The 17,033-nt window shown below is 44.4% G+C and overlaps 1 protein-coding gene across 3 annotated transcripts in view; it reads left to right on the top strand.

Annotated features, from left to right (window-relative positions):
- The window catches only part of CHRM4 (cholinergic receptor muscarinic 4), a 183,021-nt gene that overhangs the window by 94,278 nt on the left and 71,710 nt on the right, over positions 1-17,033 (top strand). Inside the window, exon 1 of one of the 3 annotated variants that reach the window (XM_056527652.1) lies at positions 3,296-3,474. The exons of the other annotated variants lie outside the window; for them this stretch is intronic. Within the exon in view, the coding sequence (XP_056383627.1) occupies positions 3,435-3,474 (40 nt within the window). The 5' untranslated portion in view covers positions 3,296-3,434. Of the gene's footprint in view, positions 1-3,295; positions 3,475-17,033 lie in introns of those variants that run through there. 3 annotated transcript variants of the gene reach the window in all.

The following is a 17,033-nucleotide window of genomic DNA, read 5'->3' as shown; positions in this document are numbered from 1 at the left end:
ATAGGGGATCTACATCTATATGGGGCACAGAGGGGGCCTACAGCTATATATGGATTGCAGAATGGGCTTACAACCATATATGGGGGCACTGAATGAGTTAACAACTATATATGGGGGTCTACAACTATATAAGGGGGCACAGAATGGGCATACAATTATATATGGGGTCTACAACTATATATGGGGTCACATAATGGGCTTACAACTATATATGGGGGTCTACAATGATATATGGGGGCACAGTATGGGCTTACAACTATATTTGGAGGCCTGCTACTGTATATGGAGACACAGAATGGACTTACAAATATATATATGGGGGCCTATAACTAAATATGGGGGCCTACAACTGTATGGGGCAAAGCAGACACTATTACTGTGTAGGGCAATATACATGGAGAGTATGTAGAGGAGGGCATTGTGCTGGAAAAAGGAGCCTAAAATGATTGTCTGGCAGGTTCTGTAGAGACGAGTCTTGCCGGGAGAATTCATCATGGTGGTCTAGGCAAGATAGTGAAAAAAAGGAAAAACGTACGCAAACGTCACCTGTGATTCACTTACAAAAAGCGTCACTTGTCAGTCACTGTATGTCACTGTTATCACTAATATGGTCTGCAGAGTCTGTGTACAGCTGGTATCTCCTTCTATATGGTCAATGATATGGTCTGCAGAGTCTGTGTACTTCTGTTTTTTGTTTTGTTTTTTTCAAAATCTGGTCATCCCGGCTGGCGGTCTAGGCAAGATAGTGAATAAAAGGAAAAACGTACGTAGATGTCACCTGTGATTCACTTAGAGAAGACGTCACTTGTGAGTCACTGTATGTCACTGTTATCACTAATATGGTCTGCAGAGTCTGTATACAGCTGGTATCTCCTTCTATATGGCCAATGATACGGTCTGCAGAGTCTGTGTACAGCTAGTATCTTCTATATTATAAATGATACGGTTTGCAGAGTCTGTGTACAGCTAGTATCTCCTATATTATAAATGATACGGGCTGCAGAGTCTGTGTACAGCTAGTATCTCCTATATGATCAGTGATACGGTCTGCAGAGTCTGTGTACAGCTGGTATCTCCTTCTATATGGCCAATAATACGGTCTGCAGAGTCTGTGTACAGCTAGTATCTTCTATATTATAAATTATATGGTTTGCAGAGTCTGTGTACAGCTAGTATCTCCTATATTATAAATGATACGGTCTGCAGAGTCTGTGTACAGCTAGTATATCCTATATGATCAGTGATACGGTCTGCAGAGTCTGTGTACAGCTGGTATCTCCTATATGGCCAATGATACGGTCTGCAGAGTCTGTGTACAGCTAGTATCTTCTATATTATAAATGATACGGTTTGCAGAGTCTGTGTACAGCTAGTATCTCCTATATTATAAATTATATGGTCCGCAGAGTCTGTGTACAGCTAGTATCTCCTATATGATCAGTGATATGGTCTGCAGAGTCTGTGTACAGCTGGTATCTCCTATATGGCCAATGATACGGTCTGCAGAGTTTGTGTACAGCTAGTATCTTCTATATTATAAATGATACGGTTTGAAGAGTCTGTGTACAGCTAGTATCTCCTATATTATAAATGATATGGTCTGCAGAGTCTGTGTACAGCTGGTATCTCCTATATGGCCAATGATACGGTCTGCAGAGTCTGTGTACAGCTAGTATCTCCTATATTATAAATGATATGGTCCGCAGAGTCTGTGTACAGCTAGTATCTCCTATATGATCAGTGATATGGTCTGCAGAGTCTGTCTACAGCTTGTAGTTCCTTCTATATAGTCAATGATACGGTCTGCAGAGTCTGTGTACAGCTGGTATCTCCTTCTATATGGTCAATGATACAGTCTGCAGAGTCTGTGTACTTTTTTTCAAAATCTGGTCACCCCAGCTACAGCCAATGCCATTATGCAATTTGCAACCTAGCAGGAAAAAAAAGTTCTACAAAACAGCCCAAAATACTGTGTGTGAACATAAACCACAAAGTTATAGGGGGAGATTTATCAAAACCAGTGCAAAGGAAAAGTTGCCTAGTTGCCCATAGCAACCAATCAGATTCCTTCTTTCATTTTACAGAGTCCTTGTTAAAAATGAATGAAGCGATCTGATTGGTTGCTATGGACAACTGGGCAACTTTCCCTCTGGACAGATTTTGATCTCCCCTGTTGTGAGAGATTTATCAAAACCTGTGTAGAGTAAGAGTCCTGCAGTTGCCCTTAGCAACCAATCAGATCGGCAGAGTGGCAAAGTTTTTTGTCGATGATTCACTACATGTGTGCCTCCAGCTGTTGCAAAAATACAACTCTCAGCATGGAGTGAAGCACTCTAGTCGGGAAACACTGCTTGAAGAACAGTGTTTCCAAACCAGGGCACCTCCAGCTGTTACAAAACTACAACTCCCAGCAGGAAGGAAGCACTGCTTGTAGAACAGTGTTTCTAAACCAGGGCGCCTCCAGCTGTTGCAAAACTACAACTCTCAGCATGGAGTGAAGCACTCTGGTCGGGAAACACTGCTTGTAGAACAGTGTTTTCCAAACCAGGGCACCTCCAGCTGTTACAAAACTACAACTCCCAGAAGGAGGGAAGCACTGCTTGTAGAACAGTGTTTCTAAACCAGGGTGCCTCCAGCTGTTGCAAAACTACAATTCCCAGCATTGAGGGAAGCACTGCTTGTAGAACAGTGTTTCCCAACCAGGGCACCTCCAGCTGTTGCAAAACTGCAACTCCCAGCAGGAAGGAAGCACTGCTTGTAGAACAGTGTTTCTAAACCAGGGCGCCTCCAGCTGTTGCAAAACTACAACTCCCAGCATGGAGGGAAGCATTCTGGTCGGGAAACACTGCTTGTAGAACAGTGTTTCCCAACCAGGGCACCTCCAGCTGTTGCAAAACTACAACTCCCAGCATGCCCGGGCAGCCTTAGGTTGTCCGGGAATGCTGGGAGTTGTAGTTTTGCAACAGCTGGAGGTGCCCTGGTTGGGAAACACTGATGTAGAAGTATTCTGCCACCTCTGTATGATTATAACTTTATACAGCAGCCATTGCTTCTCTTACCCCCTCTCAAGCTTGGTACATTCCTTCACAGCTTCTCAGGTGGTTGGCCCGGGCGCTCCCACTGTAGCTTTATAGGGGGGCACCCAGCTTGGAGCTGGGCTCCGCACCTACACCCATCCGGCAGCGAAAGGGTGTCACACCCAGAGGCAGCCAGGTGGATGCTGAGCCGGGGACCGCGCCGTGATTGGTGGACGGGACGTGACGTCACGGATGCTTAGCCCCGACCGGCCGGGGGTGCGGGGCAGTCTGTGCGCGGAGCTCGGGGGGAGCGGGTCGCAGCCAGGAGAGTTCTCCAAACAACGATGCGGGATGTCCGGACTGAGGAAGAGTGAGGAGGGGGCTGCGCTGCGATCCCACTCGGCTTAGAGAGGCACCATGAGCTCCGAGGGAGGGGCCGTCCCCTGGGAGGACACAGGTAAGTGCCTTCATAGTCCTACAGGGGGCCCTACACCTCTGCGGGGCCCCTAATGCTATGCTAAAAAAATATACCGCCATCTGGATGTCTTATGTTAGGTCAGTGCAAAAAAGTCAGGATGGTGGAAAATTAGCATTCACCCCCCAATCGGAATGTTTTTAACCAATTGCGAATTAGGAAGTCGCGAAATTCTTATACGTTTTTAACCAATTGCGAATTAGGAAGTCGCGAAATTCTTATAGGTTTTTTTTTTGGGCTAAAGTTTCTCCACTGTAGATTTTTTGTCACGGATGGCGTCACTGGTGGCAGTAGTTGGCGCCCTGTTATCCGCCTTCATGAGCGCAAAAAATTATAATAATTTAATCGGATTACAAAATTACTGATGGACATGAGCGACCCCCCCCCCCCCCGCTGAGCAGTAATGTATAGTAAAAAAAACTGTAAAGCTGTAGGCATGGGTGGGGGGGGGGCGGCGGTACGGAAACTTAAAGCTGTAGGTATGGGGGGGGGGGGCGGTACAGAAACGTAAAGCTGTAGGTATGGGGGGGGCGGCGGTACAGAAACGTAAAGCTGTAGGTATGGGGGGGGGTACAGAAACGTAAAGCTGTAGGTATGGGGGGGGCGGCGGTACAGAAACGTAAAGCTGTAGGTATGGGGGGGGGTACAGAAACGTAAAGCTGTAGGTATGGGGGGGGGGTACAGAAACGTAAAGCTGTAGGTATGGGGGGGTACAGAAATGTAAAGCTGTAGGTATGGGGGGGGGTACAGAAACGTAAAGCTGTAGGTATGGGGGGGTACAGAAACGTAAAGCTGTAGGTATGGGGGGGGGTACAGAAACGTAAAGCTGTAGGTATGGGGGGGGGTACAGAAACGTAAAGCTGTAGGTATGGGGGGGGTACAGAAACGTAAAGCTGTAGGTATGGGGGGGGGGTACAGAAACGTAAAGCTGTAGGTATGGGGGGGGTACAGAAACGTAAAGCTGTAGGTATGGGGGGGGGGTACAGAAACGTAAAGCTGTAGGTATGGGGGGGTACAAAAACGTAAAGCTGTAGGTATGGGGGGGGTACAGAAACGTAAAGCTGTAGGTATGGGGGGGGTACAGAAACGTAAAGCTGTAGGTATGGGGGGGGTACAGAAACGTAAAGCTGTAGGTATGGGGGGGGGGGGTACAGAAACGTAAAGCTGTAGGTATGGGGGGGGGCGGCGGCACAGAAACGTAAAGCTGTAGGTATTGGGAGGGGGGGGGTACAGAAACGTAAAGCTGTAGGTATGGGGGGGGTACAGAAACGTAAAGCTGTAGGTATGGGGGGGGGGGCGGCGGTACAGAAACGTAAAGCTGTAGGTATTGGGAGGGGGGGGGTACAGACCTGGGTAAGGTGGAGGAGGTGAAGGAGCCCGATCTCATAATTAACAATGACTTTGGAGCCATTTCAGGTACCAGTCATTTTAAATGGTTAATAGCAACCCCCCCCCCCCCCCCCCCCCCCCCACCTTCCCCCATTTGAGTATATGGTCGTAGTCCCAGTGACAGTGTCTTCCCACCAGGGTGCCTCCAGCTGTGGCAAAATTACAACTCCCAGCATGTTCGGACAGCATAGTGGATTATAGAGAGGTATTCCTGATACGCAGCATAGTGCATTATAGAAAAGTATCCTTAATACAGAGCATAATGTGTTATAGAGAGGTATCCCTAATAGAGAGTATAGTTTCTTATGGAGAGGTATCCCTGATACAGAGCATAGTGTGTTATAGAGAGGTATCCCTGATACAGAGCATAGTGTGTTACAGAGAGGTATCCCTGATACAGAGCATAGTGTGTTATAGAGAGGTATCCCTAATATAGAGTATAGTTTCTTATGGAGATGTATCCCTGATACTGACTATAGAGCATCATAGACAGGTATAGAGAGGTATCCCTGATACAGAGCATAGTGTGTTACAGAGAGGTATCCCTAATATAGAGTATAGTTTCTTATAGAGAGGTATCCCTGATACAGAGCATGGGGTGTGATAGAGAGGTATCCCTAATATAGAGTATAGTTTCTTATGGAGATGTATCCCTGATACTGACTATAGAGCATCAGAGACAGGTATAGAGAGGTATCCCTGATACAGGTCAGTGTGTTATAGAGAGGTATCCCTGATACAGAGTATAGTGTGTTATATAGAGGTATCCCTGATACAGAGTATAGTGTGTTATATAGAGATTTCCCTGATATAGGGTATAGTGTGTTATAGAGAGGTTTCCCTGATACAGGGTATAGTATGTTAAAGAGAAGTATCCCTGATACAGGTCATATTGTGTTATAGAGAGGTATCCCTGATACGGAGCATTGTGTGTTATAGAGAGTAGAGATGAGCGAACTTACAGTAAATTCGATTCGTCACAAACTTCTCGGCTCAGCAGTTGATAACTTATCCTGCGTAAATTAGTTCAGCTTTCTGGTGCTCCGGTGGGCTGGAAAAGATGGATACAGTCCTAGTAAAGAGTCTCCTAGGACTGTATCCACCTTTTCCAGCTCACCGGAGCACCTGAAAGCTGAACTAATTTATGCAGGATAAGTCATCAACTGCCGAGCCGAGAAGTTCGTGACAAATCGAATTTACTGTAAGTTCGCTCATCTCTAATAGAGAGGTATCCCTGATACAGGGCATAGTGTGTTATAGAGAGGTTTCCCTGATACAGGGTATAGTATGTTATAGAGAGGTGTCCCTGATACAGGGTATAGTATGTTATAGAGAGGTGTCCCTGATACAGGGTATAGTATGTTATAGAGAGGTGTCCCTGATACAGACCATAGTGTGTTATAGAGAGGTTTCCCTGATACAGGGTATAGTATGTTATAGAGAGGTGTCCCTGATACAGGGTATAGTATGTTATAGAGAGGTGTCCCTGATACAGACCATAGTGTGTTATAGATAGGTTTCCCTGATACAGAGTACAGTATAGTGTGTTATAGAGATTCCTGTAGTTATGCAACAGCTGGAGGCACCCTGGTTGGGAAACACTGCCCTATGGTATGACCAGATGTGTACCATGCAGACAGCGCCGCTCCTGGTTGGGGTATTAAAGCTCTGGGCGGCTGTATGTATATGTACCCCCAGAGCTGCACTCATGACTATAATAAATTATGAGAGAACCGGAATAGATGTCTTGTCTCTATGGCAAGTCAAGTGTCTGACCTATTCCTGGCATCTGTGGGCAGCAGTGGACAGCATTGGTCAGTGCCGCCTAAGAAGCACGTAGGTTTACAGGGCAAGTGAATGGAAAGGGTAGAGGGCAATTGCTCAAGGGGCAACAAGGTAGTAAAATAAATCTTTGCGCTGGTTGAAGGAAAGTCCAGAGCAGTGTTACCTAACCAAGGAGCCTCCAGCTGTTGCAAAACTACAACTCCCAGCATGCCCGGACAGCCTTCGGCTGTCCGGGCATGCTGGGAGTTGTAGTTTTGCAACAGCTGGAGGCACCCTGGTTGGGAAACACTGTCCTAGAGCCATGATGCTATGTTAGGGGTGGGGCAGGTATAAGGTGTAGCAGAGCTCAGTTTGTTAACCCTATGTTAATTATCACTATTGGCCAAATAATACAGTCAGCTCTGCTGCATCAGGTTAATTCTGGCATGGGTGGGGGGGGGGGGGGCGCAACGCGGAAGCCGGGACGGTGAATGACGAATTTCCAAACGCTTGATCTGTGGCTCCGGTAATGTGAGACGTCCGGGTTATATAAGGGGGTCTGTTAGAATGCAGTGCGGGGGTCTCAGGAGTTTGATGCCACGGAAGCCGAGGGGACTGAGCATTATATGGGATTTGTTTTATATCCAGCAACTTGAAGTGTATATTGACTTAAAGGGGACATCTGGGAGTGTAAGTGATGAGAGTACCACGGCAAGTCATGTGACATACAGAGGGATCGGACTGGTGGTGTTGAGTTTGTCGCCCGGCACAGCGCGGTAGGATGTGTTATCTGTGGTTTTGTGGACGTCTCAGATAACTGGAGATTTATCGAAATGTACAGACAACCTCAAAATGGAAATTCAGCTCTGCTATATCTACATGAGGGAGAGGCTTTGTGTATGCGGAATAGAGAGGTGTCACTGATACAGAGCATAGTCTGTTATAGAGAGGTATCCCTGATAGAGAGCATAGTGCAAAATGTATATATCAATATCCCTTATACAGAGCACAATGTGTTATGGAGAGGTATCCCTGATACGGAGCATAGTATGTTATTGGGAGGTATCCCTGATACAGACCATAGTGTGTTATAGAGAGGAGTCCCTGATACAGAGCATAGTCTGTTATAGAGAGGAGTCCCTGATACAGAGCATAGTGCAAAATATATATTGGTATCCCTTATACAGAGCATAGTATGTTATAGGGAGGTGTCACTGATGGAGGGCATAGTCTGTTATAGAGAGGTATCCCTGATATAGAGCATAGTCTGTTATAGAGAGGTGTCACTGATAGAGAGCATAGTCTGTTATAGAGAGGTATCCCTGATAGAGAGCATAGTGCAAAATATATATATCAATATCCCGTATACAGAGCACAATGTGTTATAGAGAGGTATCCCTGATACGGAGCATAGTATGTTATTGGGAGGTATCCCTGATACAGCCCATAGTGTGTTATAGAGAGGAGTCCCTGATACAGAGCATAGTCTGTTATAGAGAGGAGTCCCTGATACAGAGCATAGTCTGTTATAGAGAGGAGTCCCTGATACAGAGCATAGTCTGTTATAGAGAGGAGTCCCTGATACAGAGCATAGTCTGTTATAGAGAGGAGTCCCTGATACAGAGCATAGTGCAAAATATATATTGGTATCCCTTATACAGAGCATAGTATGTTATAGGGAGGTGTCACTGATGGAGGGCATAGTCTGTTATAGAGAGGTATCCCTGATATAGAGCATAGTCTGTTATAGAGAGGTGTCACTGATAGAGAGCATAGTCTGTTATAGAGAGGTATCACTGATAGAGAGCATAGTCTGTTATAGAGAGGTATCCCTGATACAGAGCATAGTGCAAAATATATATAGGTATCCCTTTTATACAGAGCATAGTCTGTTATAGAGAGGTATCCCCGATACAGAGCATAGTTTGTTATAGAGAGGTACCACTGATAGAGAGCATGGTGCAATATATATATATATATATATCCCTTATACAGAGCACATTTTGTTATAGAGAGGTATCCCTGATACAGAGCATAGTGCAAAAAATGTATTGGTATCCCTTATACAGAGCATAGTATGTTATAGACAGGTTTCCTGAATAGAGAGCACAATGTTTAATAGACAGGTGTCCTGAATAGAGAGCACAATGTTTAATAGACAGGTGTCCTGAATAGAGAGCACAATGTTAAATTGACAGGTGTCCTGAATAGAGAGCACAATGTTTAATAGACAGGTGTCCTGAATAGAGAGCACAATGTTTAATAGACAGGTGTCCTGAATAGAGAGCACAATGTTAAATTGACAGGTGTCCTGAATACAGAGCTTAATGTTTAATAGACAGGTGTTCTGAATAGAGAGAACAATGTTTAATAGACAGATGTCCTGAATAGAGAGCACAATGTTTAATAGACAGGTGTCCTGAATAGAGAGCACACTGTTTAATAGACAGGTGTCCTGAATAGAGAGCACACTGTTTAATAGACAGGTGTCCTGAATAGAGTGCACAATGTTTAATAGACAGGTGTCCTGAATAGAGAGCACACTGTTTAATAGACAGGTGTCCTGAATAGAGAGCACACTGTTTAATAGACAGGTGTCCTGAATAGAGAGCACACTGTTTAATAGACAGGTGTCCTGAATAGAAAGCACAATGTTTAATAGACAGGTGTCCTGAATAGAGAGCACAATGTTTAATAGACAGGTGTCCTGAAAAGAGAGCACACTGTTTAATAGTCAGGTGTCCTGAATAGAGAGCACACTGTTTAATAGACAGGTGTCCTGAATAGAGAGCACAATGTTTAATAGACAGGTGTCCTGAATAGAGATCGCAATGTTTAATAGACAGGTGTCCTGAATAGAAAGCACAATGTTTAATAGACAGGTGTCCTGAATAGAGAGCACAATGTTTAATAGACAGGTGTCCTGAATAGAGAGCACAATGTTTAATAGACAGGTGTCCTGAATAGAGATCACAATGTTTAATAGACAGGTGTCCTGAATAGAGAGCACAATGTTTAATAGACAGGTGTCCTGAATAGAGAGCACAATGTTTAATAGACAGGTGTCCTGAATAGAGATCACAATGTTTAATAGACAGGTGTCCTGAATAGAGAGCACAATGTTTAATAGACAGGTGTCCTGAATAGAGATCACAATGTTTAATAGACAGGTGTCCTGAATAGAGATCACAATGTTTTATAGACAGGTGTCCTGAATACAGAGCACAATGTTTAATAGACAGGTGTCCTGAATAGAGATCACAATGTTTAATAGACAGGTGTCCTGAATAGAGATCACAATGTTTAATAGACAGGTGTCCTGAATAGAGATCACAATGTTTAATAGACAGGTGTCCTGAATACAGGGCAAAGTCTGGAATCAGAGACCATACACCGACCATTGCAAAATTCCATGGAAATGACTTTATAGGAGGGAAGTTTGAGTGGAAAGAATAATATTTGGCTAATCTGTGATCTCAGCCGCTGCAGTGTATGGAGATGGTGGAGAATTGTATCACATACAAAAGGAAGGGCTAAGTATCCAGTGAAGAGCTACATATGGTTAGAGAAGAGGCTGGAACGTTGGGGAGATTTATCTAAGGATTAAGGGTGCGTTCACACGAGCGGATTATGCTGCGGATCCGCCGCTGAAGGACCTCTGTGAATCAGCAATACGCCACTATAAGCAGACACACTGCGATGTGCGATATACTCACAGGTGGATCGGCCGCGATGTGTGCGAGTACACCGCGCATGCGCAGCGACTCGCACATCGCTTCAGTGTGTCTGTTTGTTGTAGCGGCGTATTGCCACCTCGAGCAGGCACCTGTAAAGGCAGCACACAGCTGTCCTTCAGCAGCGCATCCGCAGCGTAATACGCTTGGGGATCCGCTTGTGTGAATGGACTCTTAGACTGTTTTTCCCCATCCAAAATTGTCGCACAGAAAGTCGCAGTCTAAATATATGCGACTTTTTCACATCTTTTGCTTTAGAGGATTTTTAGAACATGATGCATTCTCGTCTGTTTTAGATGGAAAATGCATTGGTGCCGAATTTATCAATAGCGACTTTTCGGCGAAAAGTCACATCGGCCGAAAGTACGCTGAAATGTCAGACCATACTGAAGCAGGTTTAAATACAGTCTAAACAGTAGATCCCGAAGTCTATGCACAGAATTTATCAAGAGCCGTGCCACTTTTGATAAATTAGGCGCACAATAGACCGGCCTAACCCTCTGTAGTTTGGTCTATATTGATGCGGGACATAGACTGCTTTGATAAATATCCCCCCAATGTGTCATACTTGGTAAGGTCTGAGGAGATGTAGTAGAGTTGGTTATGGACAGGTCTGAGGAGATGTAGTAGAGTTGGTTATGGACAGGTCTGAGGAGATGTAGTAGAGTTGGTTATGGACAGGTCTGAGGAGATGTAGTAGAGTTGGTTATGGACAGGTCTGAGGAGATGTAGTAGAGTTGGTTATGGACAGGTCTGAGGAGATGTAGTAGAGTTGGTTATGGACAGGTCTGAGGAGATGTAGTAGAGTTGGTTATGGACAGGTCAGAGGAGATGTAGTAGAGTTGGTAATGGACAGGTCTGAGGAGATGTAGTAGAGTTGGTTATGGACAGGTCTGAGGAGATGTAGTAGAGTTGGCTATGGACAGGTCTGAGGAGATGTAGTAGAGTTGGCTATGGCCAGGTCTGAGGAGATGTAGTAGAGTTGGCTATGGACAGGTCTGAGGAGATGTAGTAGAGTTGGTTATGGACAAGTCTGAGGAGATGTAGTAGAGTTAGTTATGGACAGGTCTGAGGAGATGTAGTAGAGTTGGTTATGGACAGGTCTGAGGAGATGTAGTAGAGTTGGTTATGGACAGGTCTGAGGAGATGTAGTAGAGTTGGCTATGGACAGGTCTGAGAAGATGTAGTAGAGTTGGTTATGGACAGGTCTGAGATGATGTAGCAGAATTGGTTATGGACAGGTCTGAGATAATGTAGCAGAGTTGGTTATGGACAGGTCTGAGATGATGTAGCAGAGTTGGTTATGGACAGGTCTGAGATGATGTAGCAGAGTTGGTTATGGACAGGTCTGAGATGATGTAGCAGAGTTGGTTATGGACAGGTCTGAGATGATGTAGCAGAGTTGGTTATGGACAGGTCTGAGATGATGTAGCAGAGTTGGTTATGGACAGGTCTGAGAAGATGTAGCAGAGTTGGTTATGGACAGGTCTGAGAAGATGTAGCAGAGTTGGTTATAGACAGGTCTGAGAAGATGTAGTAGAGTTGTTTATGGATATGTCTGAGGAGATGTAGTAGAGTTGGTTATGGACAGGTCTGAGGAGATGTAGTAGAGTTGTTTATGGACAGGTCTGAGAAGATGTAGTAGAGTTAGTTATGGACAGGTCTGAGGAGATGTAGTAGAGTTAGTTATGGACAGGTCTGAGGAGATGTAGTAGAGTTGGTTATGGACAGGTCTGAGGAGATGTAGTAGAGTTGGCTATGGACAGGTCTGAGAAGATGTAGTAGAGTTGGTTATGGACAGGTCTGAGATGATGTAGCAGAGTTGGTTATGGACAGGTCTGAGATGATGTAGCAGAGTTGGTTATGGACAGGTCTGAGATGATGTAGCAGAGTTGGTTATGGACAGGTCTTAGATGATGTAGCAGAGTTGGTTATGGACAGGTCTGAGATGATGTAGCAGAGTTGGTTATGGACAGGTCTGAGATGATGTAGCAGAGTTGGTTATGGACAGGTCTGAGAAGATGTAGCAGAGCTGGTTATGGACAGGTCTGAGAAGATGTAGCAGAGTTGGTTATAGACATGTCTGAGGAGATGTAGTAGAGTTGTTTATGGACATGTCTGAGGAGATGTAGTAGAGTTGGTTATGGACAGGTCTGAGGAGAAGTAGTAGAGTTGGTTATGGACAGGTCTGAGGAGATGTAGTAGAGTTGGTTATGGACAGGTCTGAGGAGATGTAGTAGAGTTGGTTATGGACAGGTCTGAGGAGATGTAGAGTTGGTTATGGACAGGTCTGAGGAGATGTAGTAGAGTTGGTTATAGACAGGTCTGAGGAGATGTAGAGTTGGTTATGGACAGGTCTGAGGAGATGTAGTAGAGTTGGTTATGGACAGGTCTGAGGAGATGTAGAGTTGGCTATGGACAGGTCCGAGGAGATGTAGTAGAGTTGGTTATGGACAGGTCTGAGGAGATGTAGTAGAGTTGGCAATGGACAGGTCTGAGGAGATGTAGTAGAGTTGGTTATGGACAGGTCAGAGGAGATGTAGTAGAGTTGTTTATGGACAAGTCTGAGGAGATGTAGTAGAGTTAGTTATGGACAGGTCTGAGGAGATGTAGTAGAGTTGGTTATGGACAGGTCTGAGGAGATGTAGTAGAGTTGGTTATGGACAGGTCTGAGGAGATGTAGTAGAGTTAGTTATGGACAGGTCTGAGGAGATGTAGTAGAGTTGGTTATGGACAGGTCTGAGGAGATGTAGAGTTGGCTATGGACGGGTCAGAGGAGATGTAGTAGAGTTGGTTATGGACAGTTCTGAGGAGATGTAGTAGAATTGGCTATGGACAGGTCTGAGGAGATGTAGTAGAGTTGGCTATGGACAGGTCTGAGAAGATGTAGTAGAGCTGGTTATGGACAGGTCTGAGATGATGTAGCAGAATTGGTTATGGACAGGTCTGAGATAATGTAGCAGAGTTGGTTATGGACAGGTCTGAGATGATGTAGCAGAGTTGGTTATGGACAGGTCTGAGATGATGTGGCAGAGTTGGTTATGGACAGGTCTGAGATGATGTAGCAGAGTTGGTTATGGACAGGTCTGAGATGATGTAGCAGAGTTGGTTATGGACAGGTCTGAGAAGATGTAGCAGAGTTGGTTATAGACAGGTCTGAGGAGATGTAGTAGAGTTGTTTATGGACAGGTCTGAGAAGATGTAGTAGAGTTGGTTATGGACAAGTCTGAGGAGATGTAGAGTTGGTTATGGACAGGTCTGAGGAGATGTAGTAGAGTTGGTTATAGACAGGTCTGAGGAGATGTAGAGTTGGTTATGGACAGGTCAGAGGAGATGTAGTAGAGTTGGTTATGGACAGGTCTGAGGAGATGTAGTAGAGTTGGCTATGGACAGGTCTGAGTAGATGTAGTAGAGTTGGTTATGGACAGGTCAGAGGAGATGTAGTAGAGTTGTTTATGGACAGGTCTGAGGAGATGTAGTAGAGTTGGTTATGGACAGGTCTGAGGAGATGTAGTAGAGTTGGTTATGGACAGGTCTCAGGAGATGTAGTAGAGTTGGCTATGGACAGGTCTGAGGAGATGTAGTAGAGTTGGTTATGGACAGGTCAGAGGAGATGTAGTAGAGTTGTTTATGGACAGGTCTGAGGAGATGTAGTAGAGTTGGTTATGGACAGGTCTGAGAAGATGTAGTAGAGTTGGTTATGGACAGGTCTGAGAAGATATAGTAGAGTTGGTTATGGACAGGTCTGAGAAGATGTAGTAGAGTTGTTTATGGACAGGTCTGAGGAGATGTAGTAGAGTTGTTTATGGACAGGTCTGAGAAGATGTAGTAGAGTTGGTTATGGACAGGTCTAAGGAGATGTAGAGTTGGCTATGGACAGGTCTGAGATGATGTAGCAGAGTTGGTTATGGACAGGTCTGAGATGATGTAGCAGAGTTGGTTATGGACAGGTCTGAGAAGATATAGTAGAGTTGGTTATGGACAGGTCTGAGATGATGTAGCAGAGTTGGTAATGGACAGGTCTGAGAAGATATAGTAGAGTTGGTTATGGACAGGTCTGAGAAGATGTAGTAGAGTTGTGTATGGACAGGTCTGAGAAGATCTAGTAGAGTTGGCTATGGACAGGTCTAAGGAGATGTAGAGTTGGCTATGGACAGGTCTGAGATGATGTAGCAGAGTTGGTAATGGACAGGTCTGAGATGATGTAGCAGAGTTGTTTATGGACAGGTCTGAGAAGATGTAGTAGAGTTGTTTATGGACAGGTCTGAGGAGATGTAGAGTTAGCTATGGACAGGTCAGAGGAGATGTAGTAGAGTTGTTTATGGACAGGTCAGAGGAGATGTAGTAGAGTTGTTTATGGACAGGTCAGAGGAGATGTAGTAGAGTTGTTTATGGACAGGTCAGAGGAGATGTAGTAGAGTTGTTTATGGACAGGTCTGAGAAGATGTAGCAGAGTTGACTACAGACAGGTCCATGGTGTAAAATATAAAACAGTGTAAGATACTTGCTTTATATGAGCGTAAAACAGTGTAGTATAATGTGTAAACATATGTCTAATAGTTATGGAATAGAATTATATGTGGAGACATCTGAAATAGCGAAAGAGAATTGCATTATATGTGAAGACATCTGAGATGGTGAAAGAATATTGCATTATACGTGGGCTGACTGAGGGAGTGCAGAATAATTCCATTACCTGTGGACAGACCTTACATGAAGTGCAGGGGAATTGCATTATGTGTCTCCTGACAGTGCAGCGTGCATGACAATTGCATTATTTGTGGCAATCTGCAAGTGAAGATGGATTACATTACTTGTGGTCAGCCTGGGACGTGCACACTCAAGGTTTATGATACAGGGAGCATATACATAATACACAGAGGGCATATACATAATACACAGAGGGATGGCTAATAAAGTGTCATTTAACATTAGTATGAAGTGTCTATCTACTTTAAAGTAAATTGCATTTGGTGGAGACAGCAAGTCACATGTCCTTGTGTCTTTCTTAATGCCACCAACAGCCCATACCAGCCATCCTTTACACTATGGGGCACATAAAGTGACCTATGAACTACACAAGCACACCAGATCTAAGATGTAGTAAAGTTATTTATGGACTCGTCTGAGAAGATGTAGTAGAATTGGTTATGGACAGTTCTAAGAAGATGTAGTAGAGTTGGTTATGGACAGTTCTAAGAAGATGTAGTAGAGTTGGTTATGGACAGGTCTAGGAAGATGTAGCAGAGTTGGTTATGGGCAGGTCTAAGAAGATGTAGTAGAGTTGGTTATGGACAGGTCTGAGGAGATGTAGTAGAGTTGGTTATGGACAGGTCTGAGGAGATGTAGTAGAGTTGGTTATGGACAGGTCTGAGGAGATGTAGTAGAGTTGGTTATGGACAGGTCTGTGAAGATGTAGTAGAGTTGGTTATGGACAGGTCTGAGGAGATGTAGTAGAGTTGGTTATGGACAGGTCTGAGAAGATGTAGTAGAGTTGGTTATGGACAGGTCTGAGGAGATGTAGTAGAGTTGGTTATGGACAGGTCTGTGAAGATGTAGTAGAGTTGGTTATGGACAGGTCTGAGATGATGTAGCAGAGTTGGTTATGGACAGGTCTAAGAAGATGTAGTAGAGTTAGTTGTGGACAGGTCTGAGAAGATGTAGTAGAGTTAGTTGTGGACAGGTCTGAGGAGATGTAGTAGAGTTGGTTATGGACAGGTCTGAGAAGATGTAGTAGAGTTAGTTGTGGACAGGTCTGAGAATATGTAGTAGAGTTGGTTTTAGACAGATCTGAGAAGATGTAGAGTTGGTTATGGACAGGTCTGAGGAGATGTAGTAGAGTTGGTTTTAGACAGATCTTAGAAGATGTAGAGTTGGTTATGGACAGGTCTAAGAAGACGTAGTAGAGTTGGTTATGGACAGATCTAAGAAGATGTAAAGTTAGTTATGGACAGGTCTGAGAAGATGTAGAGTTGGTTATGGACAGGTCTGAGAAGATGTAGAGTTGGTTATGGACAGGTCTGAGAAGATGTAGTAGAGTTGGTTATGGACAGGTCTGAGAAGATGTAGTAGAGTTGGTTATGGACAGGTCTGAGAAGATGTAGTAGAGTTGGTTATGGACAGGTCTGAGAAGATGTAGAGTTGGTTATGGACAAGTCTAAGAAGATGTAGAGTTGGTTATGGACAGGTCTGAGAAGATTTAGAGTTAGTTAAGGACAGGTCTGAGAAGATGTAGAGTTGACTGTGGACAGGTTAGTGAAGATGTAGTGGAGTTGACTATGGACAGGTCTGAGAAGATGTAGTAACGTTGGTTATGGACAGGTCTGAGAAGATGTAGTAGAGTTAACTATGGACAGGTTAGAGAAGATGTAGTAGATTTGGTTATTGACAGGTCTGGGAAGATGCCGCAGAGTTTATTATGGACTGGTCTGAAAAGATGTAGAGTTGGTTAAGAACAGGTTAGAGACGATGTAGAGTTTGTTATGGACAGGTCTGAGAATATGTAGCAGAGTTGGTTATGGACAGGTCTGAAAAGATGTTGTAAAGTTGGTTATAGGTCTGAGAAGATGTACAAGAGTTGGTTATGAACAGGTCTGAGAAGATGTAGCAGAGTTTCTTCAAAGCTCAGCATTTTTCAGTTATGGTATTAATGGG

This window comes from Hyla sarda, chromosome 6 (genome assembly GCF_029499605.1).
Source record: "Hyla sarda isolate aHylSar1 chromosome 6, aHylSar1.hap1, whole genome shotgun sequence".
In the NCBI taxonomy this organism is placed as follows: domain Eukaryota; kingdom Metazoa; phylum Chordata; class Amphibia; order Anura; family Hylidae; genus Hyla; species Hyla sarda.
The sequence above is the reverse complement of the archived record's forward strand: the minus strand, read 5'-3'. Positions and strand labels throughout refer to the sequence as shown.